The sequence below is a fragment of the Solenopsis invicta genome, chromosome 9, assembly GCF_016802725.1.
Source record: "Solenopsis invicta isolate M01_SB chromosome 9, UNIL_Sinv_3.0, whole genome shotgun sequence".
Lineage (NCBI taxonomy): Eukaryota > Metazoa > Arthropoda > Insecta > Hymenoptera > Formicidae > Solenopsis > Solenopsis invicta.
The window spans coordinates 6482970-6510825 of NC_052672.1; the positions used below are offsets into that span (position 1 = coordinate 6482970).

At 35.9% G+C, this 27856-nt stretch overlaps 1 protein-coding gene across 7 annotated transcripts in view; it reads right to left on the reverse strand.

Annotated features, from left to right (window-relative positions):
- Positions 1–27856, reverse strand: part of LOC105199172 (calmodulin-binding transcription activator 2) — a 71486-nt gene that overhangs the window by 18841 nt on the left and 24789 nt on the right. For 5 of the 7 annotated variants that reach the window (XM_026138043.2, XM_026138041.2, XM_026138042.2 and 2 more), the window contains one exon: positions 16145–16236. In XM_026138043.2, the coding sequence (XP_025993828.1) occupies positions 16145–16236 (92 nt within the window). Of the gene's footprint in view, positions 1–16144; positions 16237–19374; positions 21319–27856 lie in introns of those variants that run through there. The other 2 variants (XM_039453381.1, XM_011166137.3) reach the window with 2 other exon arrangements.

The window sequence follows — 27856 nt, forward strand, 5'->3', positions numbered from 1 at the left end:
TATCCGTATACCTTACATCGCACGCGTAGCGCACACGGCCTGTCCAGACGCTAAATGTGCATGTTGCGTCATTCACATTTACACATCGCTAACAATAACGGCGCCGTTATTACTGTTCATTATTGATTTCTGCCCCGAGGAACCGCTCGAGGCGATAATTTTAAGCGGACGGGGCGCAATAGTATACGGCCGTTAACAGAGGAGGAAGTAACGCCGCCGGTACTGACGTTAAGAAATGCAATTACCGCGAGGACTTTTGATGTCGCGCGTATCGCGATATTTCGTCTCTGCAATCCCCGTCTTTGCCCACCCCATTCTTCCTCTTCATCCTTCAACCGTGTACACGTGCCTGTACGCGGCACGCAACGATCGGCACCTGGCCACCACGCGCGATGCGCATAATCAGAATAAAAATGCAAAATTCGCTACTAGTATTCGTACTACGACATGCGATACTTATCGAATACAATTCAGGCTACTTGAGGACATAAAAGAAGAAAGGCGGGCGGGGGGAGAGGGAGGAGAGAAATGAATTCAACACCCCCGTAGGCGCGGTAAGTAGGTAGCCGAGTGAGCGACACGCGACCTAACGTACAATAATGCAAATCGAATCAGTGCACGCGGTCGATTTGACCGATCTGAGAAATTTAATAAAAGGCGGCAAATGAAATATATGGGTGCCCCATGATTGGCCACGATTCCCAGATTGCCAGGAAAATTTCAATATTAACACAGGAACGCTACTGTGAGATGAATTTTCACTCAAATGCTAATTCAAGTAGTTTAGTGCAGTTTTTGTTATTAAAATTTTGATAGCTTAAAATAATTAATTAAAACGTTTAATCAGACTTTTTACATGAACATAGTGTTAGTTTCAGTTATTCTAACATTTCTTCTTCAACACCTTGCATATTAAGTAGAACAACATTGTAAAAAAGTTCTTAGAAATGTAAAAATTCTTATTTTTGTGAGTGAATTTTCATCTAATGCAGTGTTAATGTAAGAAAAATACAAGTAACATATATTTCAAGATTAAGAAATCAAAAGTAACGTAAAGTACACATTATTTACGAGGTAAAATAATTATTCAATGACATACATTTTAAATTGTATTGCAGTTTATCGCTTCAACGATCATAAGTCTCGGAAGTGCAGAATGAGAAAGAGAGAGAGTAACTGTAAAAAATTGAACTATCTTGCACAGTGTAATTAAATTAAATTACATAATTCAGAAATACCGCGCGCGATGTTTGTCAGGCATTGTTTGTTGTTGCTAAAGAGCTGGGAATAATAGCCGAGTGTAATAAACGTGAGCGCAATTCCCGCGATATTCTAATCAAGCGAGTTTGCTTTCAACTCGGCTGGAAACGGAGCGAGTGCGAAGGAACGTACGCCACCTCGACACTCCGAAATATAATAACGTAATAAAGCGCTTCGCCTAAAAATTCTCTTCCGATTCAATTTCGCTGATTTGGCAAAGTGCCCCGTGCATTTCTACGGAGAAGATTATAGAACGCTATATGCACTAAATATGCATATCAGCCCGGAATATGTATCGCGCGCCTCACGAAGGTTACTATCGTACGTCATTAGAGCTTTTGTCAGAGCACCACCACCCCTATCGTGGGCTGTCTCTCCCTCTAGTCTATTAAATTTCTTGGCCGTGATCTCGGTCTCGCGTCGAATCATATAAAATGTATCTAGGACACTACATTTTATATAGAACTTTTTGTAATTATATTTGATGTATCTTTAACGTTTATTCACAAGTATAAACCAGAGAGAAAGAGAGAGTACGTATAAATCAGTTTTATTAGAGTACAATTAATTCTTCGAGGACGCGAGCTTTCTAACAAAGTAATTTACGAAAGACCTTATTTTCTAAGGATTTGTAGGATTACGGAATTTGAGTCTGGTTTCAAAATTATAAATAAAATTTGAAATTTAATATGGTAGATCAGATTTCACAAAATAATCTGAAAAATAATATCATAAAACTCTTTTTATGGAAAAATATTATTGCAAAAAAACTCCAATAAAGGAGAAAATTATATCATAGAATCAAAGATTGAAAGTTGATGCACTTATAAATATTCATCTCATTCGACTAGTATGAACTTTAAATAAAACAAAGCTTACACAACAATACTCAACAATATTAAAAATTCTTTAATCAAGTTTTAAGATAATTATATTATTATTAATTTTTTTATTCTGTTGGATTCATTATTTAAAATTTTTTATTTTTTACCTCAGGTTCAAATAAAATATTGTGAAATTATTCCATAACTTACAAGTTTCATGAAAACCGAGCGAGTAATTTAACAAATAAAAAGAAATATTCCTAAACGGGCACGCCCGTTCACAAATTTTTCGCGAACGTACATCATATTGATGGTTTTTTTTATAATTTAGCATATTTAGCAAAAATACGCAAGTGGTGTATTTGATGAGCAAAATGCAAACCTTGTAAACACGAACATTTGTCACATTCACAGGTAGAATGGCTGCGGTCCGCATTTGTACGCGAAACACCATCCATCTGCCAAGTGTAAATTAAATTCCCGCGAGATTCTGCGGCTATCTTCCACGTGGTATTGAGGATAACCCGAATACCGCACGACACAGGGCTACATGTACGTCGGGCCACGTATCTTGCGCACATTTTGCAGTGACAGCACCAGCTTTTGATTGGGCCTGCTACGTGAACCGAACCCACACACTATTCATTTTGGATAAGGCATGGCAAGATTGGATTTTCAAGATAAATATGATAGTCCTAGACCTTATGGAAATTATGTGACCAAATTTGGAAAAAAAAGTACACATTCTTGAATATAAAACAGCCTTTAACGATCAATAATATTGTACGATATTCTTCTACACAATTCAAAACAAACTCAATACAGTCGGATGATCAATAATATTGTGTAATCTTCGAATACAGTTCAATAATATTGAACGTTTAGAGACCGTTTAACTCGTATTCGTTTATTAATTCTCGTTTATTACTTTCGGATAACATTTGTGCTACTATACTATCTTACAAGACTCGACCGTAATTTTCATTCTCTCGCAATGAACACAATCATGTTTGTACAATACTCACAGAAAGATATAACTCACAGTCATGTTTAGTTTATACACAGAAAAAGAAGCGATTTACTTTTTTCCTAAGTAATCTTTTTTTAACAAAGAATATTTTTTTTAATGTACTCATTATATAAATTTTAGAAAAATTAAATTTTACATACCAAAAAAAAAGAATTTATACTCTTTTGAAAATATTATAAACTTGTATTAGGAAAAATACAATAATAAGTAAATTAAATATATATTTTAATTTAATATATATTTTTGATTAAAGTATTAATTTACTAAGATTCAGAATATTTAATTCATGTATAAATACTTTTCTATGTATATATTAGTTTATTATAAATAAATATTACTTGTTTCAAGTAAATAAAGATTTTAAAACTATTATCAAGAAAAATTTCTTTGCTGGTAACTGTTACTTAAAGGAAGAAGACAAAAAAATTGAGTAATCGCTTTTCTTAGCACGAGAATGATATTTTTCTGTGTAAAATGTCTAATATAATTCAAGAGATCAATTCTTATTATCAATTGGCACACAAGCTCGGCGATAAGTATGTACGTTTCTGTAATAATTTATCTCAGAACCAAATTTCAATTACTAATTCACAGAATACCTTTTCCGTTCCAAATGTTAATCACGAGAAGGCAGCCGGGTATTCGGGGACTACTTAGTACCTTCGTGTGCGCCCCATGGGTATACCTTCAACTTTCGAAAGGTTCTCCGGCGAACGTGGCCTGGATAATAAACATCGTCGACGAAGGGTGGCAAAAAGGGAAAGGTGAACAAGAATAACAAGCAAATGGACAGGGCAAGCTACTACATTCTAGTTACGATATAATGAAAATAATATCAGTATAATAATAGTAACGCTACTATTATTATGTAAAGTGGCATGATGTACATAACTTTGCTCGAAACAAGGTTTATTTTGAGGAACAGAGTTCTCACAAGCGGATACAGCTGCTTTCGATCGAAACACACTGTAACTAACTCAGAATTAATATTAATATGAATATAATACACGGAGAGAACTTCCTCTTAGAATGTACCCTTAAAATCGTAGCAGCACGTGGAATAACGTGGCCTTTGAAGAGTTTCGTAATTTCAGTGAATTTAATAAAATTTAAACAAACTTTCGTTGAATTTTAACCAAACTATTTTATAATATTAAATAATTTTGTTAAATTTTACTAAAATTGTAATAAAATTCTTTAAAGTTCATATTGTCTACAATAATTTTGAAAATAAATTCCTCTTGTACAGGAACATATTGTATGAGAAAGACGCAATTGTCATCAAATTAAAATGCTACATCCAATTACAGCCAAGCTTTAACTTAACTGCGTTATAAATCGACCGATGAAAGGATTATTTGGCGCGACGATCATATTGGAATAAAATTATAAAAAAAATGTCTTTCCTTCTTCTGTCGTACTTCTCATTTTGGAATATTTTATATGGCGAGATCGTGAAGAGCATAGGAAAATAGGATGAAGGAGACCGATGCCGGCTCCGCCGGCCATTAGACCGGCTGGGTACCGACTGCGGGGCTAGATAAAGCCCCCATCTGACTGTAGTGATTTACAACTGGTTAATTGATCATTTGCATTCTAGCGAGGATGCTTCGTGCCGCTGTTCGCCGCGCCGGTCGCTTGGAGACGAAAATTCCCGCGACCTCGCTTTACCGAGCATTCGTGCGTCCCATCGCTACAACTCCTCCGCTCTTACTGACGTCCATTTGCCTTGATTAATCGCGGAATGTGTCTGGACAAAAATTAGGTTAAACCGGCAGGCGAGAATTCTGTCACGAGTTCACGCGCTTTGCGCTTTGCGCTTCGCCTACGCCGATTAATTTCAGGTACTATGTGTATTAATCTCGTAAATCGAATGCCAATTATCTCTGTGTGACAGATATTACTCACATCATAATTACTTGTCACGTCAATAGTATGCTGTTTGTAAAATTTTATATTATTAACAAATATTGCAAATGCAAATTTCTTTTCAATCAAGGGCTCAATGAAAACGCATATATGTTAAAAAAGAAAGATTTCAGATTTGTACCAAGTATGATACAATTTATACAAGAAATAATTTAACAAAAAGCAAGCACGATTTTTGATATCATTAAGCACTTATAATGCCTTTCCATTAATTTATAAAACTATAAAATATTTTTAATCGCGTATGTAATATTTTTATTTTATCTTGCACACAATATATTTATTTAACATCATTTGTTACTGGAATTTAGTTTACAAGATTAGTAGTTATGTAATATAATTAATTACATTAGCATATATTGCTTATGTTAATAGTAATCTTGTTAACACAACGCAGTTATATTAGCATTAATATTAGCATATCACTTATTTTTCCACGAGATTTATCGTATGACGTTGTCCGAGGAACATGTGGCTCATTATTATTAAATCCTCTGAGATTCTTTAGAAATACCTAGCGCACATGTATATTGTTCTGTGCTTCACATTTCGCGCTGATCGTGAAATAGGTCAAGCAACGCATGGAATATTGTAGCTTATAATATTTTCCCATATATGCGTACGTGACAAAAGAAGCTCATAAAATATAAACGTGATCATCGATTGCGACGGTAAAAATTAGCTCTCGGACGAGAAAGTGCACTTTTATAAAAACTCGTCTATTAAAAATATACTAATTTTAATTACGTTCACCAAGTTGTCCGACATTATTTTAATTAAATAATTAAAAAACGTGCATATATTTATAAAGTAAATATTCCAATTCTTTATTCAGATTTTGCTAAGAAATGTGCTCTTCTCGTAACAAATTGTATCAGTACTCAATCAGATTTTCTGCTTCATTTTTTCTTCTTTAGCTTATTTCGTATTTCTTCTTTGTGAAATCATTGCCTGTCATCTCGTATTTTAATCTAACAGTACAATTTTCTTAATCTATATCAAATATTGTTGCTTTTTATATGTAGTTTTTATGGCATTCACAGCAAAACTTTTTCTGTTAAATTTAAGACGTGTTACACGTCTCGAACGGTCCATTCAAATTTTTATGTTAATTTAACAGTAGACAAATATGTTAGAAAATAATATAAATATTACGTAAAAAATTAACACAAAATGTAAAATTTGGACACGATTTGAAAACAAAAAAAAATTGTAGAAACATATTTCTTCAGTAAAATTAACATTCACAAGTTCAAAATTACCATTCACTAATACGTATGTATTTTATTCATTACAATTTACATTTTAAAATTAGATTATTTTTACCCTTGAGATGTATTATTTATAACACTAATAATAAAAAATGTTGAATATTAAGTTCAACATAAAATATGTGAACGCAATCACATTATGTTAAATTAACACTCTTGCATGTTAAAAATCAATATAAAAATTTTAATAAGGGTCTATTTTAACATAAATAGTAAATGTTTTTTACTGTGCACAATTGAACGTTAAAATCACGCAAAGCTAGCACGCAAAAGTTATAGATCTTCAGGATTACGATGAAAGAGAGAGAGAGGAAGGCTATAGATTTCTTCCTTCGACTTAACAGGTACATAAACGAGACACTCTCTGTCTCACGTACTACCGGAAGAGATGTGTTCTACCTGATTTACGAATGCAAAAGGAGCGATAAATCGGCTCTCCTTTCGACACCGAGGACGAAGACGGTTCATCTTTTCTGCATTCGTATAACTCACACGCGCGAGTATCGGAATTCTATCGATAAATTGTAGCTTCTCGCGAAAGACCTAAATAAAATCGAGCTTTCGCGATAAAGAAGAAAATGTATCAAATCTGATATTTAATGTCATGTCAAAATTATGTCTACTTTAAATTTATAAGGGTCTTTCAAATATTATAGGTATTTTGTATAAAATAAATAAAAATTAAAAGTATTTTATATAAGGTCGCTGCACTAGTCGCTGAACAGTCGCCAATAAATGACTGTTTAGAAAAACTATTAAAATAATAAGACTTTAAAATAATAAATTGCAAAAGTAATTAATATTGTTAAAATCTAATTTTCATGTAGATTTTATTAAAAGTAATTTTTTATTTGAAAATGTAATTGTATTAAATTATTTTGTGTTTGTTCATTGACTGGTCCAATTTCTTATTTGTTTATTGACTGGTGCAGTGACCCTACTTCTTTCTATTAAAATCATTGTAAACATAAAAAAGAGATTATTACATCTTTGTTAAAAATTATTCGTCGTACATATTCATTTATATTTTTATTCAATTATCGAAAGTAATTTGTCTTTTAGCTTTCAAAATTTTCCGAAGTTCTATAATTTTATTTTCCAGATCGTTTATTTGCGCATGTCTGTGCAACTTTACAGAGACGTGCAATAATCGTGCAATCGCAACAAATTAATTGCTATCCGCAATCATTATCGTCATTGTCTCACGGTATCGGGAATCGGGGGAAAGAACACCGATGAAATATCGATGCCGGCTGCGCTGTTGAATCGACTGCGGCTGCATTGTGTCGCCGGGACTATTCACTGCTCCACAAAAGACATAGGAAATTGGTTAATTTTTCCGAGATGACTGGGAGGAAGCCATTTCGAGATGTCGATGCGGAACGTGTCCGTATACAATTTCTGAGATGCATTCCGGATACGAGACGCCGTGCCTCAATTCTCAATGAAGCGATTTCGTGAATTGAGGGCAATGCAATTTTCGACGGCGTACGTATGTGCATGTGTGTCTATGTTATTACGGTTCTCGCGAACTTTCCGGATCAGCGAATCTTTCCGAAGTCACGACGACTTTATTTGTTCCATTCCAAGGTTGTTCTCACTACACAATCTTCATAGGTATTGAAATTTCGCGATTTACCGAGAACAGTTAAAATATAATGAAAAAAGTCAAGGATATATATAAAATACGCTGCGGTGAATTTCAATTCTTTGAAGATCGATAAATTCATAATTACATTTTTAATATATTTGTTTTACACTTTATAAACGTTTTATTTAAATCGCGAGTAATTGTAACAAGATTGAATATTTGATATGAATGATATAATGATATGAATGCTAAAGTTATCCCGAAGTTAATCTTGACTTCAGTAATAAAACTCGAAGCTATAATTAACAAACTGCACGATATATTCGGATAATGGGTTTCCTCGGAAACGTCTTTCAATTAAAAGGTGCACGGCAAGCGGTCTAAAGCGGTGCTTAATTATAACGACCGCCGTCGCGGTGCACTTTCGCGAATCCGAGCGATTTAATGACCGCGTTCCTACTCTCGCATGCAATCGGAAATCAATAAGAAACGAACAAAAATGTTTTAAGAGCAATCTTCATTTACAAACTTAGTCCATAGATAACATTTCGCATCAATGAATCAAGTTTAACGCACTCAAAAAAAACGATACAATTAAAATTTACTAAAACATTAATAAACATTCTTATCTCTATTTGTAAAATTTTAAAGTTATCTTTTCATGACTCAATAAAATAAAAAAGAAAAAAAAGTGCTATATTTTAATCAAAGCTTGAAGCTTTACATATTTCTATATCAATTATTACATACATTTTTTTATAAACTGAATCATAAACTAAAGCTAAAAATTTATTATAAATTAAGTTATTCGTTAAATTAATTGTTGATGCTACAAGCATCTTTAAATACTGTAAAAAATTATATAAAAATTATATAGAAAAGAATGACAAAAGTATTTTTAAGCATCATAACTCGTTTTTATTGAAAAACAATTTCTTTTTTGTATTATTCACACATATCAATCTAAATTTCAATTCATTATTGTAGAAAAAAAAAATTGAGTCTTTATTGTTCAAATTTAATTAACGAAAGGATCCAAGTGTTTAACGCTTAATTTATTGTTAAATCTGTTAACTTAATAAGAATTACATGAGTTTATTGCAATAGTAGATATGTATCTTCCAGAGAGAGACTAAACAAAGCATCGAAAATTTATGTGCGGCCGCAATTTGTGCAGAAGTATTCGTGGCGTTAAATTAGGATGGTAAATTAGGTAAAGTAGGAGACTTCTTATCCAGGTATCCTTATTTAACACTGCAGTAGAAGATTATTTAATAAATCAGTGCCATTAAGGCACATTGCGAATGCTAAAAGTGCAAAATGCGCTCGCCTGTAGGTATGCGCTAAACCTTATTACTATAATACCCCTCCTACGTATGCATTCAGCATTGCCCCGTTTCGGTACAAATGGGATTTCATCAGGCGACGGTAATAAGAACGGAGAGCCACGTCAGAAATCGTGAAAATTATTGGCGTCAAAATGGAAAAATGCAGGACAAAATATTCCATGTACGATAAAGTTTCTTGCGACGGAAATAATCAAAAATAAAACTTTGACGTATCGCAACGTGTATTTTTTTTTTTATTTCAAAGTAACGCAATGTTAATCATCCAATGCATTATTGTATAAATAAAATTTAAGTAATTGTAAAATATTATTAATTACGTACACTAAAAGAAAAATATTTGTGATAATTAAATGTTAAGGCAATTATCATACAAAACTCCATATTTTTATGATTATTATGTTAATAGTAATAGCATACAATTTATTATGCCAATGAAAAAATAATTGCGATTATCATAGTCCAATTTATAATCAATTTTATGTCAATTGTAATTAAATTATGATAATAGCCATTTTTTGGCAGTGTAACATTATATGCTGCTATTACCAAAACATTATAGCAATAATAACTATAAAAATGGAATATCAAACCATAAATTTTTAACATTCAATTATTGCTGTTATTACTAAATACTTTTTCCTCATATTATATTTTAGAATGTAGGATAACTAACATAATTACTACAAGTGTCCCAAATATTAGAAATTCGATCTTAAACTCCTGACTCCTTAGCTGAGAACTCCATGTTAACGGTGGCGACATAGTATCGCGGAGATTATTAGAACTAAAAGGCATGAAACGTGACATGTTGATGATGAAATTTTTATCTTACATGTCATTTCGTTATCATGTGTTTCATCACAAAAATGTGACTTGTCTCGTATTTATTAAATTAGTAAAAATCAGCCGCAAGTAAAATTTTTTTGAATTTTACATAAAAGCATATTTTTCACTCTTTTCAACAGCAGTCCGTATGTTTTCCTGTCCAAATAGACTTCCCTTTACGTTCTTTTTACGATTATTTATCGACTGTTAGACGGAAAAAGGATAGTCAAGGTTCATTTTTACAAGTGTTTCAAAGCGTATTTCTTATTATTCTATTTTATCCAAATTCACTTTATTTACAAATGCCATGGCTGAAACTTCAATTTAACCGTATTTTCCTGGCTGAATAAGCCTCGCTTCACGGGCCTTTTACAACTTTTTACTGATTGTCAGAAGAAAGAAAGTTAGCCGAGACCCATTTTTACAGGTGTTTTAAAGCGATCTTGTTATTCTGTTTCGTTCAAAGTCTCTTTATTTACAAATGCCAGGGCTAAAGCTTTTACGTGTTATTTTTCGCTTATGACGTCACGACTTCAATACGTCGCCACGCGAGGAGTCAGGAGCTTTAAATGCTTTTTTGAACACATAAATTACATTATTACGCAAGTGTATTTAATTTTACTTGAATTCTTAAGGAATCTTCTTATAACATTTCATTAAAAATAAAACTGCAATTTTTTTTAAATAAAATAAAGAATGCATTTAAGGTCAGATTCCCAATATTGGGGACACTATCAGTTATTGGGAAATTTATTTATTGAAAGCACAATTTAAAAACATTTTATTACGCGGATCATTATCACAATAGAATAGAGATGCAGGCAGTTAAGTATTCTATCGCATTTAATGCCTGCGCTTGTCGAGAAAAGCACGGCAAACAAATCGTAAAACGCGCGTGTAGAAGTAACCTTGAATTACTTGCAGTCGTTACTTCAATTCTCGCGATCTTTGTGCTCGCTTTGAAAATGATTTCAAACGATTTCGAACGAGTAGCGAACGCGCGTTACAATATACGCACGACAAATGAAATAATAAATCACTGACATCCTTGGAACGTTTTTGATTGCAGGAGGCTCGTCGGGAAGCCTCGGCATGAGAAAGTGCGAGATCCACTTACGATCAAGTATGCCGTCGGAACTCGCATGAAAAATGGCAACAGCGACGAGCGACAGTGAGAAAAGGCGGAATGACGAGAGTGTTACAAAAGGAAGCCGCGCGAGAAAACAAGATCACGTTGAAGGAGGATTTCGTCTAGAAGCTACGGGATTTCGCCCAGATGGCAGTATGCACAAGGGATTTATAAACTTTCCAGGACCGTGAAAATTTACTCCGTTACCTGTCCGCGAACTTCCTCGCGGCTCGAGCCGGTTGCGCGCAAAATGAATCGACCGGGCTGAGTGGTTCCATAAATTCCGGGGTGCAGAGGAATAACGCTGCCGCGACATTGACAAATGTAAATAAGATTGAACTCACGCTGCGCTGACTTTAACGCGCAAATCTAGGCGAGTGGAAAAAAAATGGAAGCTCCGGATGTTGGATGGACGAATATATCTTTTCCTCTGTCATATATATGTACAGCGGCATTATGTCCAACAGTCTGCAGCGTTCGTGTGATGTTGATTTACGTAAATTTACAATTTCTAAATTTTGGAAAAAAACGACTTTTTCTGTTTTTTTCCGTATCATATTTTTCCGAGTTGTTTCCTTTTAAGATAATTTTATCTTTACGTCAACTTTTTAAGATTTTTTTCTCACTTAAGATCTGCAATAAGTCGGCAACAAAGTCTTCTGTCATTATCGTATTTTTTTTTTTTGTATTCTTTCCTAGTTTTCACTTTGCTCTCAAAAAAATAAACTAGTTACTATAATATATCAGTAACTGATGATATTTTATCAGTTGCTGATGCAGTATTGACAATAACCAATACTGCTAATCAATTTGTTAAAACTTTTTCTTACGGGATCTTAAAGTCCTTTTTTGACAGGACACAGTTTTTTCATGTACACTATTTTTTCAATTGCTTTTACAAATTTAAAAATCATTTTCTATAATTAATGTATAAGCACTAATAAAGCACAAACATCGATTTTATCTTGAAAACAAAAAAAAAGTTAAAGAATTTAGATCTTTTACCTATTCTTGACCTATGACATCTACAGCTGTCAACGTGTGTCAAAATTTGTTTCACACAAATTTTGCAGTATATTTGTGCAAAATAAAAATAGTTCGAAATGCGGGTTATACAAAAATATTATACAATATAAAATTTTCAAAATTAAGTTAAATACCTAATATGAAAGATTAGTGCGCTTGAAAATTTGTGCGTTTAATACATGCGTGCATTATTGATGTAGTACATATTGACATAAATCGTAAATCGTACACATGTATTATAAATCATATGTGTAAGCCATTGTTTAATCGAAAAGTTATTGTAAAAACACCAATCACAAGAGTACATTATTATCTATAAATTAAAGCTAGATAGAGAAAGGCTTGGATTTTACACTTATACGTGAAAGCCGCCTTTACATGAAATTAAACAAAAGTTGGATAGTGAGAAAGAAATTTGGATTCCATGTACTATACGTGAAAGCGCTCTTTACACGAAACTCCAGTTAGCGATAAAAATAAAAACGTTCAAATAACTCCGAAACTTCAACAAGATAGATGCTATCGCTGAATAGTATCCGTGAAAAAGAAGAGGAAATTTTATTATTTCTCCGGGAGTGTTAGTCTGTGAAATTGGCATGCTTTCACATAAACTATCTAATCGATGATTATAAATATAGTCGACCAAGGAAGAAGTTGTCAGTTCTATTTCCAGGGAGCGTATCAACATTGGTATAAATCACTTTGCGTGATTCCCGTTCTTCAACAAAGCTCAAATTTGTTGGCTCGCGCAATCGATAATGTTCAAAGGACCCCCCCAAGGACTTGATAATATAGGCACCGGATAAGGCAAACACTGTGACACAGTATTCGACCTCTCTGTCTCCGTTAGTCTCATTAGTGATGCACACGGTGCCGCGTCCGTCGCGTTTGAATATCATTTAAATATCTTCTCGACATCCCCAACAGCCTTAAACGCGCCTTCACCATTATAAAATCGATGCTGCCAATCTGTCAATTTCATCAAGGATCGCGACAATGAAGAGCCGAAATCGGAATAAGAAATTGTTGCAGCGATAATACGAAATTTAATAGATTCGTCAGATAAGGTGCCAATTTTTATCGCTTAGAAAGCGAACGATTGCATCGAAAGCAAGAATAGACTGGTGAGAGAAACGAGGGAAGCTGACAGTGAGCGGAGCAGAAGGAAAGAAGATAAAGAGAAACGTCTCCCTCCCTCTCTCTATCTCTCTTTCTCTCTCTCTTTGTCAACCTGAGGACTCCTCGGAAAAGTGGTGTCGACGACTCTTCTCTCTCTAGGAACTTTTAATTTCCGGTATTTACCGGGAGGGAGGGTGATTCGGAAAAGTAACAAGCGTGTGGGCGGGAGAGGGTACAAGAGAAACGGCCGACTTATCATTTACAATGATAGTCGTCGCATCAGGCGCACAGGGATCGCAATTGAGTTTCGTTTGGCGATACTGAAAAGCTCAGCGCCGCCGGCTGCGAGCTCTCGCTGGCTCCAGCTATTGATCGGAGGCCGACCGACCTGGGTCAGAGTGTAGCGGTGTGGACTGCATCGGTGCAAGCCGGTCTACGTGTGCAGCGCGCGAGTGTGGGTACGTGCACCCTTGCCGACGCGCTGCACACACCGGCGTGGAGCCGCGCCGCTGCACACACCGACGACGCCAGGGTCGTGACCAGGAATTTCACCTCCTCAGGCGAAATGCTGAAACAGCACTCCTTCTCCTTCCGCCCTCGCGATACTTTAGGCAATCCGATAAAATTTTGGGAATCAATGCAACTGGCACGGATTTTATAGAGCAGAATGGCCGTAAAGAAATCATTAAAAAATGCATAAATAATAAAATCATAAAAAAGCGATAAAAAAATTACCTTTCTTAAACGTTATTAATCGACGCTATTTTTTTATGAAATAAGAGAAATAATTAGAACAAAATAACACTTTGACAATACTTTATTATTATATACATACACTGTATAAAACATATACACATATAAATCGCGAGAGACTCTTCATTTTTAGTCGTTCAAGATTGAACAAAATTATTAGCGCCCTGACGTCTTGCGCTTTAACGTCCAAGTGTATCAAAGGAACTGTCATTAAAATTGGAGCATTATGTAAGCTAAAGACGCTCCCGAAATTTTGCCGCTCCTAAAATTTTCATCGGGACCATTCGAAAAGTTTTACCCTTAACGTCGACCCTGTATACGTTGCACACAAGCGAAGGTTGTATTGGTTGCATCTATCCTGCCTAACCGTGCCGCGAACCAACATAAACGAGCGCGCGTTATTTACCTTCCCACTTTACTCTCGTAGTCTTCTGTAAATATATACATCCGCTTTCTGGTGAGGTCACGATAAAATTTACGCCGGAAAAAAGGAGACGACGCGCGGAATGGTCCATCGGAATTCCGGTAATACTGAATCGGTCCGTTCTAACGCCGGAATTCGCGGCCGGGCACGCGACCGCCGCAAAGAGGGATGCGCTCCATGAGCCAGAATGCAAGTGCGCCCATACGTAAGATACATTAGTACTTGGTACTTTGGCCCCGTTTCATTTCAAAATGCAATTCATCGTTAAATTCCAGGCATATTACACGTCCGAATTACTATATGGTAATAGGCCAGATTATCAGAGGAATGGATTTCGTTAATGGTTAGATATCTTATGTAAGAATAAACGTTTGAATATTAAACAAATATTTATTATTAAAGTAAGATGTACTTTTTAAATTAATGTGACATTTGTGACATATACACATGTACATAAGTGTTCTTAAATGGATAAAGGAAAAAGGAATGTTATGGCTACTGTAGACATTGGGGCTACTCCTATTATCTCCATTATTAGGTGACGAATTCTAACAATTATAGAATTATTTGTTTAGTAACTCGCCATTTGTGGAGGTGCTAATATGTCAATACACAGTGGTTGATAATTCATAGGCATTTTTACTTTTGAGCACTTTGAAACTTTCAAGCTGCATTTTAGCACTTAATTACACACACTTCCTTATTGTTTTTAAACTTGAACATATTATCACACGAATGTACGTACACTCGATTGTTTTTTTTTTTTTTATTATTTAACTTTTAATTTGGCTGTACATATTTCGAGTTACGCAAAGTTAAACAATAACATAGGATATTTTGTTAATATAACTTTTTAAATAAAATTTTTATATCAAAATATTTTTTTGATAAATGATTGTCATTCTAAAGAGCTGTCTTCAGAAACATTAGAGATATCGTTTTATGCTTGTTGTTAAACAAGGATAAAATGATGTCTCTAATGATATCTCTAACGTTTCTGAATGCAGGAAAATTCTAAACAATGAAAAACTGAAAATATATAATTTTGTATGAACAAAATATTGCGTGTTTTTTAAATTAAACCAATTTTCTAAATTTATTTTTAAGCTAACCATATTACTACTATTTTTCTCATCCACCGATTATGCAGTGCATCACATTTTCACAAATAACGCTCTAAGTAATAAATATTTCATCGCTTTGAGTCCAAAATCTGTTAAAAAAATACTTTGACGAATATAATTGTTTAAAATTCAATATAAAATATAAAATATTAACAAAGTTATTCAATAAGATGGAAATGGGTGTCATATTACCCCCTTCTCCTCTACCAAATATATTTTTAACTTCTTACTCCCTCGACATATTCTGCTCATTAAAGTATTACTTTATATTTAATTTTCTGTTTACATATAATGAAACAGTTATTGGTCTAGTTGACATCGATTTGTGCAGCATGCGAAATTGCAATTCGAAAGCGTGACATTAACACGATGTCGTGCAATCGAAAAATGTGGCATCGACAGATCTTTGAATATTTAGGTTACACGTGTGTTTTCTATTGACCCATGAATTTAATATTCGCGTCTAACGAATAAGCTATAGACGGCTTACCTCGTTGGTGTTCCATCGATGCCTCTGAGTTGGAAAGTGTTCAGCTCGCGGCAAGGTTTCCAGATTTTCGGGCAGCTTTATCGGGTCGCCATCTGCGTGATAAATTATCTCAATTAATGGCTGCTCTCGCATTAGAAAATGTAGAATCGTAGAAAACATCAATTTCAAACGCTATTCGTTCCGTATCCCGTTACAGCATTTAGAGGAAAACCAAAATTTATGTCGTCGACGTGCGTTTTGATCGATCGTGACAGTTTTACAGCGGATCGATGAGCGAATCGTTATTGTGTCATGAGCATTAACGACTGCCCATACTTACACTCGCGACGTACAGGCAGCTTTAACGTTACGTGGCACGTGTCATTAACTCTGTTTATACACAACCGATCGAAAAGCTCCATCGATCTAAGCTATGTATATTATGCACGCTCGCCATAAAATAGCACTTGTAATAGATTGCACTTTCCACGAACATGCCGTGGACTACCCTACCACCCCGTTAGAATGCAAAATAAAAATCGACGGTCTAAAGATTCTTTTACCGAGAACCTTAGCACGCTTTTGCATGATTACTTTTTTAAGTAAGATCCAGAAATATAATAAGAAGTTTAGAAAGTTGAAACGATGCCGTTATTATTCATTATTATTTCTCATACGTATATGTATACGGTATTCATGTAAATAATTAACAAAGTTATTCTAATTTCCATTTCTACCAAAGTTATTCCAATTTCCATTTCTTCGAGTGATTTATCACTTTATAAGAGTCAAAATTACTTCTATAAGATTAAATAAAACTCCTTCAAAAATAATTTTTTTTTACTTTTATCAGAGTGACAAATTACTCGAATAAATTGCACAAGATCAATTTCCACTCTTTCAGAGGAATGTTTACTCTACTAGATTTAAAGAGTAAATTAACTTCAACCTTAGTTTAACTTGCTCTTTATCTTTCCCTAGTTATTAAACTAGAAAAAGATTAAAAGTCGAATTGAGATCGAAGTTAATCTACATTAATGAAAACGGACGGTGGAAAGAACCTTTCGAGGATATTTTTAAAAAAATTTTTAATTAACCATTGTACATATATTATCCATAACATTTTGTAGAGGTTTAGTGAAGTGTAGGATAATATATATTAAAAATATTAGAGAATTTATTGCGTGTTATAAGCGTGAAAAATAATTCCCCTTTCTACAAATATCATGAGATTCAAATGCGCACTCTGCCTTTGAATTATTGGAATCCGAGTAGTATTTCTGTTACATCGAGACATCAAGCGGATGGCTATTTGCTTGACAAAATGCTTCCGTTTAGCAGCGTTTGCGTTTCTCTCGATATTATTGATATTACGCACGGGACATCTGTGCTCTCCGGGGTAATATATCGGCAATATCATGCGTCGTGCATTCTTGAAGTACTGTCCTTTATAATACAAATGCAAAATACAGGACAAATCCTCGTGTAGTGTGGCGCCATTGTAACAAAACACACGTTCTATACTTTATACAATCCATTATGTAAAATTGAATTGATACAACCAAAGTAGCCATAAAGTTACCGTGGAGATAACGAAATTTATCCGTTTGATACAACTTTTGTTACAGTTTCTCCGGAAGAAGAAACTTTCTTTCACGAATGCACACGCTCACTTATACGTGGAAAAATCATAAAAAAAAATACCGCGAGCTGACAAAAATAAGGACAGAAATAAGAGCAAGTGTGGCTTAACATGTTTCCACTGAAACGTTAAAAGTTGTGTTATATAAATCCAAATCACGATTGCAATTAGAAAATTTTTAGGGTCGCGTAATTTACGGCAATCTTGTTATGCTTTAATTAGCTGCCGGAATAAGCTTACCGCTCCAGTGCATTTTTTCCCATGAAAGTTCTTTAAAATTTCTTCATGCGATTAAAATTCAGCGCAATTAGAGAAACGTATAGCGTATATCTATACGTATATTCAATCTTTCTTCTAGATCTGACAAACTATAGTGAGTTCAAAGTAAGTTTCGTCTTTAGTGAAACATTTGCGAAGCATTTGGAGAAATACCCAGAGTCAGCCAGGAATTATCCAAGGGAATCAAATATTTATTTAATGGCGCTTCGCCTATGGTCTATGTAATATTCATTGATTCGCGAAACTCGCCGAAACTAGGCGCCATTAACTAAAGTTTCAATAATAAGTATGATGCTTAAGTGATGCTTAACGGCGATTTCTTAAATTTCGTAATGGTAAAATGATAATTTACGACGATAATCGAACTTTTTAGTGTTGTCATGTTAAAAATTGAAGTACAAAAATCTCACATATTAATTTCATGTATTATTTGTAATCTTGACTGATAAAAAAAAGAAGAAAAACACTGAAATAGTAGAAACTTAATGATTTTTAAGTTATAATCAAAAATACAAAATAATGAAAGAAGTAGAAGTAATCTGTATATCTATATATCTTTAATTTTACAACGCAAATTTTTTCAAAATTATACAATTTGCTAAAATAAAATGAGGCTCTTTAAATACATGCACGGTTGATCAATCTCATTTCCGAGAAAAAAGCGAAAAGAAGCAAGAGATTTCCTGTTCGTTAGAAACTCGCAGATTAACCCTCCGTAGACACCGCTGAATTTCACTGCTTAGTATCGTGGGTCGCTGAGGTGATGTTACGTTTTTCAAAGGATTTTGAGCTCAGAAAAATCTGAAAAAAATCCTATATACTCTTTTAATATTTAAGAGAATACAATTTTAGTTATTTCATCAAAAGCATTTCTTTCCGTTTTGCACATGTCCGAATTTGAGGCTGAAAAATTCAAGAGCGAAAAATCGTCTAGGTCTAAAAAAAGACCCACGATGTCTGCGGAGAGTTAATTTAGCTTCTTTTGCGTAAAAGAAAAACTACCAAGGATGACTTCTAAACTCTCTGCAATTTCTTACGATAAGTCGTAAAACAGCAAGACAGCTCTCATTCTTTAGAAATCTATAGGTTAATTTAGCTCTTTCTGCTGTATAAAGTGAGAAACAATCAAGAATGTTCTTTAAATCCTCTATCTAATATAATGAAAACGATCGCTCGATCAGAATGATAATAAATTCCATCCCCTACGATAAATCGAAGGTATCGGAAGGCTACACAGCACGTGCCGCATAATCCAACGCGTGATCAAATGTTCGTGTCAAATGTTGCGCGGTTCTCTACACTGGATGCGTAAACAGCAGATAAAACTCACTTGGGGCGAGGGGCGTCGGGTAGGTCGCGTGGTAGACGACATGCTGTGGATTCGAATGATTGTAGCCCGCCATCTCCGTGATGCTGGCGCGTGCTCGCGCTGCTTGGATCTTACCGATCGTCTTGGCCGATCGTCATCGTCCTTGAACGTACGCGAGACGAGAGCGTAGCTGGGCCCCGGTGGGCATCCCCGGGCGGACCCTTTTTCGCGACGGGCCCGCGTGCTTGGGGGACGATCGCGTATCTGATATGACTGCTGTCCGTCGATGATCTTGCTGCTTCGATCGGGACGAGCTGAGGGAGCGGTCCTTCTTTCGTCAGGACAGCTTGCCGGCCGCGGAGTCCAGGACGCAGGGACGGCACTCGGATTGACGTTGTCCTCGACGTTGCGAAGGTTGCACTCCCGGATGACGACGACTCCCTCTGGAACGGCAGGACATATCCCCCAAAGGAACGTGCACGCGAGCCGGATTATGTTATTTGAGACCGAATATCGTTTGACGCTGTGTCACGAACGTGTCACTCTTTCGTTTCGCTCTCTATCCCGTCTCTTCTAAATCTCTCCTTTGAATGGGAGATGTGGAACGCTCGGGATTGAAATTGTCGCAGTTACGTCGTATCGAAGGACACACGTGGAAGTGCACGCGGAAACAGGGACAGAATCGATCCTCCGCTCCCCTTCGCACTCTCCCTGAATCACCCGAGTCTTTCTCTTTCTCTCTCTCTCTCTTTCTCTCTCGCTCTCTCGCTCTCGCTTTCGCTCTCCCTTTCACGCTTTTTTGTTAAATTCTTTTTCTAGTATAAAAAATTGGAGCTCCACTGTCTCTATACGCTCGGAGCCGTCCTTTTTCGTGAACGTTCCTTCCTCTCGTCCCTCGTTGATTACTACTCGCGATCTCGATCCTTTTTTTTCGTTCTCGTGAACGTTCCTCGACGTGGACGCGTTTCCAGTCGCAAACCACACACTATTCTTTTCCCTCTGAGTTCTCCCTTCTTCTCTCTTTCGAAACCCCAGGTCTCTCTCTTTTCTATTTCTCTCTTTCTCTCTCTCTCTCTCTCCCCCTTTTTTTCTCTTTCTCTACCGTTTTGTTGTGCGCTCTGGAGCTCTTTTTAGTCTTCTTATATCCTAAGTTACAACACTGAACCCGTCCCTATCGGAGGGACAAAATAATGTAAGGGTCACACAGTACAGAGAGAACTTAAAATGCGATTATCCCGTCCCGTAGCAGCCGACGCGTGCTCTCTTTTACAATCTCGCCTTTTGCGATCCCTCCTCTCCTTCTCTCTCACGTTTATACTCTCGTCTCGTCTTCTTCACTTCCACCGCGCCGCGCACCAGTCCGGCTGAGGAGTAACTTCAGAAAATAGATTTTTCTATTATTTGACTCTTTTGTAATTTGTTTCTTCTTTACTGTGTATTGCTTGTATGTACGCGCTTGTATCACACGTCTACTTTGGAAAAAAAAAACCGGAGTTACCTCGTCGTACGTTCCGCTCTATCCTTCTCCTATTCACCCCTACTTTCTCTTTCACTCTCCTCCTCTCTATCTCTTTCTCCGTCCAGCCGCGCGCGCTTTCTTCACTTCGTATCTTCCTGCTTTTCTTCCCTTCCTTCCTATCCCTTCTTTCTTTTTACAGGCGGTTGTCTTACGGGTGTAAGATTTTAAAGAGAGTCCTTAGGAGAAATGTGTTGTTGCTGTTGTTGTTGTTGTTGTTTCGTGTTTACAGTTGTTAGTAGTGTTATTTACAAATATGTAATGTTTTTGTTTTTGTTAATAAAATAGTTCAAATTAGTCTTTTGGCCCCGCGTGTCTGCTCCCGAGCGGCGGGAGCCGCAGAGTGAGGCAGTCCTCGACTCTCGACCTCCGTCCCTCCGCTCGCTCCTCTCTTCCCTCTTCTTCATCCCTCTCCGTGCGAGATCCCCTCCATACACACTGTCCCGGAGTCCTCCAGCCCCTACCAGCCCCACTGGCACCCACCACCACCCCCCCGCCCCCGAGTGAGGGAGATCGTTCTCTCTCACTCTCTTTCTCTGTCTCTCTCAGTCAGGTCCGACTATCCGGCCCCAGCCACAGCCCTTACCCCTGCCCCCAGCCCCTGTCTCTGTCCACGGTGTCTGTCGAGTCTCTCACCCTCTCCAACCTCTCGGTCGCCACCTACCCTCCTTCGCCTCCTTGCACTGCCGTTATCCCCTCATCTTCTATCTCCCTCTTTCTCTCGCTAACTCTTCGCTAACTCTCTCGCTAACTCCTCGCGTACCTACATCTACTTACCACTTTTACGCTTAGTAGTGGTATAGGTGCACTACCGTGCCAATTCCTATGCGAAACTACCAATGGTGCTGTTCGTTACCTACCTACCTACCTACCTAGCTACCTACCCAGCTGGCTGGCTACCTACTCCCATAAAACTCGTTGGGGGTTGTAAATTAAGGATTACCAAGGATGCAAATTAATGTCGAGACGTAACACATACGGTGTGGAAATTGCGTTCGGGGATCACTCGTTTGTCGTTGCAGAAACCGAATTGTCGTTCGCTTTGCGTCGTCCGTCGTCGCGCGTCGTCCACGCGAGATAATTGTCCAGCCCTCCGTGGATTCATTCGGTCCACGCTATTTCAAATAATTCTCACAGTCGACAAATCGACGCTCGTACGTCTCGCGCCACTCTGTCGTCGAAACCGATAAATTTGCGGAGGTTTTGCGAGAGAGAGATGTACGAGAGTTGCGCGAAGTAATCGCGAATTTGCATGCGGGGCGTAACCTTGAACGCGATACGCCTAGATTTAGTAGAGGAAATGTGGCAAAGTAACGACTTACACGGCTCAAAGTGGAACGTGTTAAAAGATGAAAATTATTCATGCGATAAACAGGATCAATAAACATCAGTCGTGAAATCGATGAGTCTATTTATAATTAAAATCTTGAATTTATTAATGCAAAAATCGCATGTTTTCACATACCTTATAAACCTCGATTAACGTCGGGCTATTAATAATATTAATTTATAGAAGTTTAAAGTTGTGTAGCGCGCAAAACATGAGGATCAAATTACGTAGGCGAACGTTGAAACGTGTAATGTCAGATGTGGCCAAGTTACTTTACAGGGTAAACTTTACACAGTCCTATAGATAAGGTTCATGACAAGCCATATGAAGAGCATCGTTAGCATGCAAGCCCGCGAAAATCGTAAACTTACTTGATGTAGTAGTCTCTTGCGGTTGCGCGAATAATTCGCCAGTGAAGATAAATTTTATCCTCGCCGCTGTCCTGACGACATTAGAGAAAATTGCGATTCTTTGAGATCGAGGAAAAAAAATGGCGATGCACGCGCGTTTCCGTATCCGAGAGAAAGTCCACGAGATTATTCATTATTCGGATAGCGACCGTAAATGCATACGGGAGTGCACAGAAACGACCGATTCGGCGTTTTATCGCGAGGATAACTTAAACCTACCAAACAATTGAAGAACAACTGTAGGACAAGTCGTAGAATAGACAATGTTACTATATCTCTGGCTTATAAATGAAAAAGACGTCTCGTATAATACGTACACAATTTCTCGCGATTAATATTAAATAGATTTTTCTTCAAATAGATATTAAATAGATTTTTCTTCAACGAGATCTTAACTTGGAGCTCGATTACAAAAAAACTTGACGTTGACACTTGAAAAAGAGTTTTACGGTAGCTGCAAATGATAATATGCGGATCGTTTCTTTTCATTGCTCATCGAAAAAATGTCAACAACTAAACTTTGAAAAGGATTCGGATCGCTCGTTTAGAAGTCTGAGAGAATGGAGGAAGTAGACCCGCGCAATTACGAAGATTCGTTAGAGGACATTGGAAACGTCATCGTAAGCAGCAGGAGCCACAACGGGCAATCGAAATTGGCTCTGGCACTTCCGCACACGTCTCCTCAACCCTTCGCTTTACGGGGGTGGGCGGGACGGTGACTAAACGATATTCCTCTCACAATCCACGAAACGCAGGCCAAGTCCTCCCCGACTTCGCACCTATACACATGAATCCCTGCACTCGCTCGTGCCACCGGGGGTCGTACGTTTCCAGCACGACTGGTACCTAACCGCGTGTACATATACATACATATATATATATGTACATATATGTATATATGTATATTGATGTGTATATATAGTGTATGTATAGCACACATCGGATTCTCGCAGAAGGTTCGTGTCGAATTTTAATGGAAGTGCTGCCACCTTCTAGTGACCTCTGGAGCCAGCCGTGCTGGAGGCATTCCTGCGAAGAGGCTCGCTGAAGAAAAAAGAAACATCCCAGGGGTGGCGGAGAGGTGGAAATCACTCAGGCGTCGAGTCCCTATCGCCAATCTGATTAATGGATAGATTCATGAGCCTGGGTATTTATATGGATTTAAGCGCGCCTGTATGGCGGACACGTAACGTTAGAGTCTCGCTAAATTGGCGAGTGCGACTCGAGAATACGCGTGCGAGTGTACGCGAATATCTCGGTGCAACGTGCAAATAATGCATTTAATAACAATTTTCTTCAATTTTTTCTATGGTATAACCGAAAAATGTTAAAAGCATTAATGACATAATGTGTTTATTTTTAAAAATACAAAACATTTAATTACTAAAGCAGTCATTGACCGCTTTTAATTTTTTAATTTAATATTATATTTGCAGAATTTTTGGAAAAATTTATTATACAAATAACTAGTTACAAGTTTTCTCTATCAAATAGTAACCGTTACAAGTTTTCGATTCTGAAAAACAACATGTGACAATTATAATAAAGTAACGAATCACTTTTCAATTACTTTTCTGTTAATTATTTGCAATATTTATTGTTAATTTAAATCAAATAATTTTATATTTCTAACATTATTAAATTATTTTATTTATTATACTAAACATTTGGCTATATGGTGCATATTTTGTATAATATATAATGAATCGTAGTTATTTTGGAAATATAAAATCAAATATACAAATATTTAACACATTAATAAATAAGAAAATATAAACCGATATGTTAGAACACAACCAATTAAACAAGTCAATTCGATTATAGCTGAATTTTTGTGTTAATATTTCTTGTATGATTTTACATACAATTTCAAGTTCATCAAACTGCACACTAAAAAATTTAAATTAAATAATGTAATATTATATTTATGTTCAATTTATAATTGTGTTTCAAGATCGAAAATTTCGAGTTTAGTGTGATAAACTTAAAAATATACATAAAATCACACAAAAAATTAGCTATGTTCGAATAAACCTTTGTTTTGATATATTAATTGAATTAATAATTTATAATAAATAAGTATTTGTATTTAGCGTATATTATTAAAATAATAGAATTAATAATTTTTTGTTCTATTAAAAAGTTCGCCAAATTCAAACTTTGTAATAAAATCACCATAAATCAATGATCTAAAATTTGTTTTAAAGAGTAAAAGCTAAACTTTAATGTTTACATGATATCTTATTTCGAAGATGATTTATTACTTCATTTTATTGAACGCAGACCATATAATGACTAATAAGTTTAAAATAAATTAAAGTAATTATAAAAAAGTAAATTATTAAATTTGTTAATAGTTACTAAAAAAAGTAACTAATTGTAAGTTATAATTATAGATTCAAAAATAAATAAAAAATTAAGCTATGTTTACTGAGAAAAAGTAGTTCTAATTGTAATCTCGTTACGACTCAATCTTATATTTCTTATATGAAAGATATTCATGTGAAACAAGAAGTTATTATGACATTAAAATGACGTCAAAATGGCTACAAAATGATTATTAAACGTCATTTTTTATTAATCATGATACGTTTTAATGTCATTTGACGTTATCGTGATATGTTGTTTTGCTTAAATAGAATTCTAAAATTCTTTAATTTTTCAGTAATTACATATATCTTTTATACGTATAAAATATTTGGTTTTTAATCACGTTCTTTATTATTAGAATAATTGATTCACTTAATTCCTTCAGTGAATAAAAAGATCGATATTTTTAGAATTGAGATATTTAATTAATCTAAAATTTTTAAAATTACATTTTTATTTTCTGCAAAGAAAAAAAAAAATAAATAATTTAAACATCACGTTGGGACGATTGTATATAAAAAGTAATACACATTTTTTACTTGCTTAAGTTTTACCGATTTCATTTCCATGTAAAAAAAAAAAAAAACTGGAAAATATTTCTGCACAAAGTTATTTCACCTTGATCCCTCGACAGAAGAGAATTTGAAGTTTGAATTTCGATTACAGATTCGCTTCTGGTTCAGATAGCTTCCGATCGCGCGCGGCTTCTGTCGAGTTAAGCTCGTAATTTATCCGCGGCCTGGTAATCGAGCGAATCTCGTGTCGCCGAAATGAAACAAGCTCGCGCTCTCCCGGCTTTCCGACCCTCGGCGTAAGCTCGAGGCCATCCCCGATTTATTTGCTTCCGCGTGTATCATATCGGGGTCGCCGATACTCCATTCGAATCAAATCTGCACTGTGCACTTTCGACACGACCGACGCAGCTCCGTCGCGCGTTTGCGAAATTTCGCTTTATTAACTCTCGCGTCACGCAAACTTCCTAAATTTTCGACAGTTAAGCAAGTTAACAAAATCACGTTCCTCGCGGTATCATATTTATCGATGTTCTTTTTCTGAATTCATTGAAACTGTAATACACAATACCTATAACAGCGTAAAAACATGTTTATCTCGTGCAAACGCAAGCGCTCTCGCAGCGACAGCCACGTCCATGTCGCGCACTGTTAAACTTCGCTTGTACACGCTGTTGACGGTTCGGCTGTTGACATAGTAAACACGCATTAAGCTACATGCATCAATCGCGATTACATACGTTTCTACTGTCTCTACCGTTCGCGGATCGCGTAAGCGGAAATAGAACGTACGCGCGAGATGATTTCTAACTGTATCCGACATATGGTCAGAAATGATTACGATTGGGCTTCCTTGGATCCGCCAACTAATTTTTGGGTCCGTGCCGAGTTCACTCGCGCCTTGCCGCGGCTTCGTGATATCTAACTCGACCGTCGAAACGGACCGTTACATATAGCCCATTTTGTTTCACTCTGATTTATGGCAGCCGCGATACAAAAACGCCGCGGGTTTCACAAACGGCAACGGGACTGACGCTTCTACGGCAAAAACAACGGCACGCCGAAGTAAAGCGACGATATACATGACAGGGCAATAATTCTCTATCATCTGTCATGATTTAGGCGGCGGGGGAAAAAAATTTGTATAAAAGTTGCATCAAGGGACGGTGAATTGCTGTATATACATATGAGAAACACCTCTCTTCTTTGCATACATAAATGCATTGAATTTCAAACTAATGATCCTTTCATGTTATAAAAATATATTAACACGTCGGAATAGCCAAAACGGCCAAGTTACTATTTATTAACTATATAATACATAGTATGCTATTAAACAAATGGCTGCGTTCAGCACAGAAGAAACAGCTTTGCAACTGTTGTAAGATTTTTTAATACAATTGTTTCTTGCCCTTCTTGCCTGAATACATGAACCAATTATATTAAAGATTCTTATAAGTTGTAAAATCTTTCTGCTTAACGCAGCCAATATTTAATAAAGATGTTTTTGCTTTTTTTCTGCATTGTAACGTGTAGATTAGATCTTTCTCTACATAACAATATTTTTTGTATTTTTTTTAATTATTATGCAATTATTATACATTTTTGTCACAAATATATTGTAATAACCATGCCGATTACCCATCAGTAAACTGGCACAAAACGTATTAAACTACAGAAATCAACTGTTTTATTTTATATATGCAGATTAAATGCAGAATAAAAATATATTTTTTAAAGCTTTTTGCAAATTCAAGCGTACACACAATTGTTTTAAAAGACACGATTAAAAGTTTAATCTCCGCGACATTAGAGAATTTCCACATGCAACCATTTATTATTTAAACTAACGATAATACTTCTGTAGTAAACAGAATTATTGGTACACGTGTGACGGTATGAGCAACATGACAAACATTTAAGTAATGTAATTTATCATTCTATATAGTTAAAACATACCGTTACCGCCGAAATCTCTCGTTCTCACGGGGCGATACTTCACTTCGAAAACGTGACGTGCAACGTTATTGAACATATTGAACATTGATCCAAGTGTCGCGAATGCGAATAAATCTGTCAACAATCTATTGTTGATATCGTAAACTTTTATTGCACGTAAAAATGAATTGTTTAATCTGCATATATGAAATGATCGAGTTCTGTGGATTACCATATTTAATAATACATTTATTATTTACGTATAAATGCTATAAAAAAAATATGTAAAAGAGTTAACTTTTATATCAGATTCATACCGTTTTGCATCATAACACTGAATAATTGGTACAAATTATCGCACTGCTTGAATACCAGTTAGAGCGCAAACAAATTAGTAGTGCGATTAGATTAATTGCGTACGCTAAGA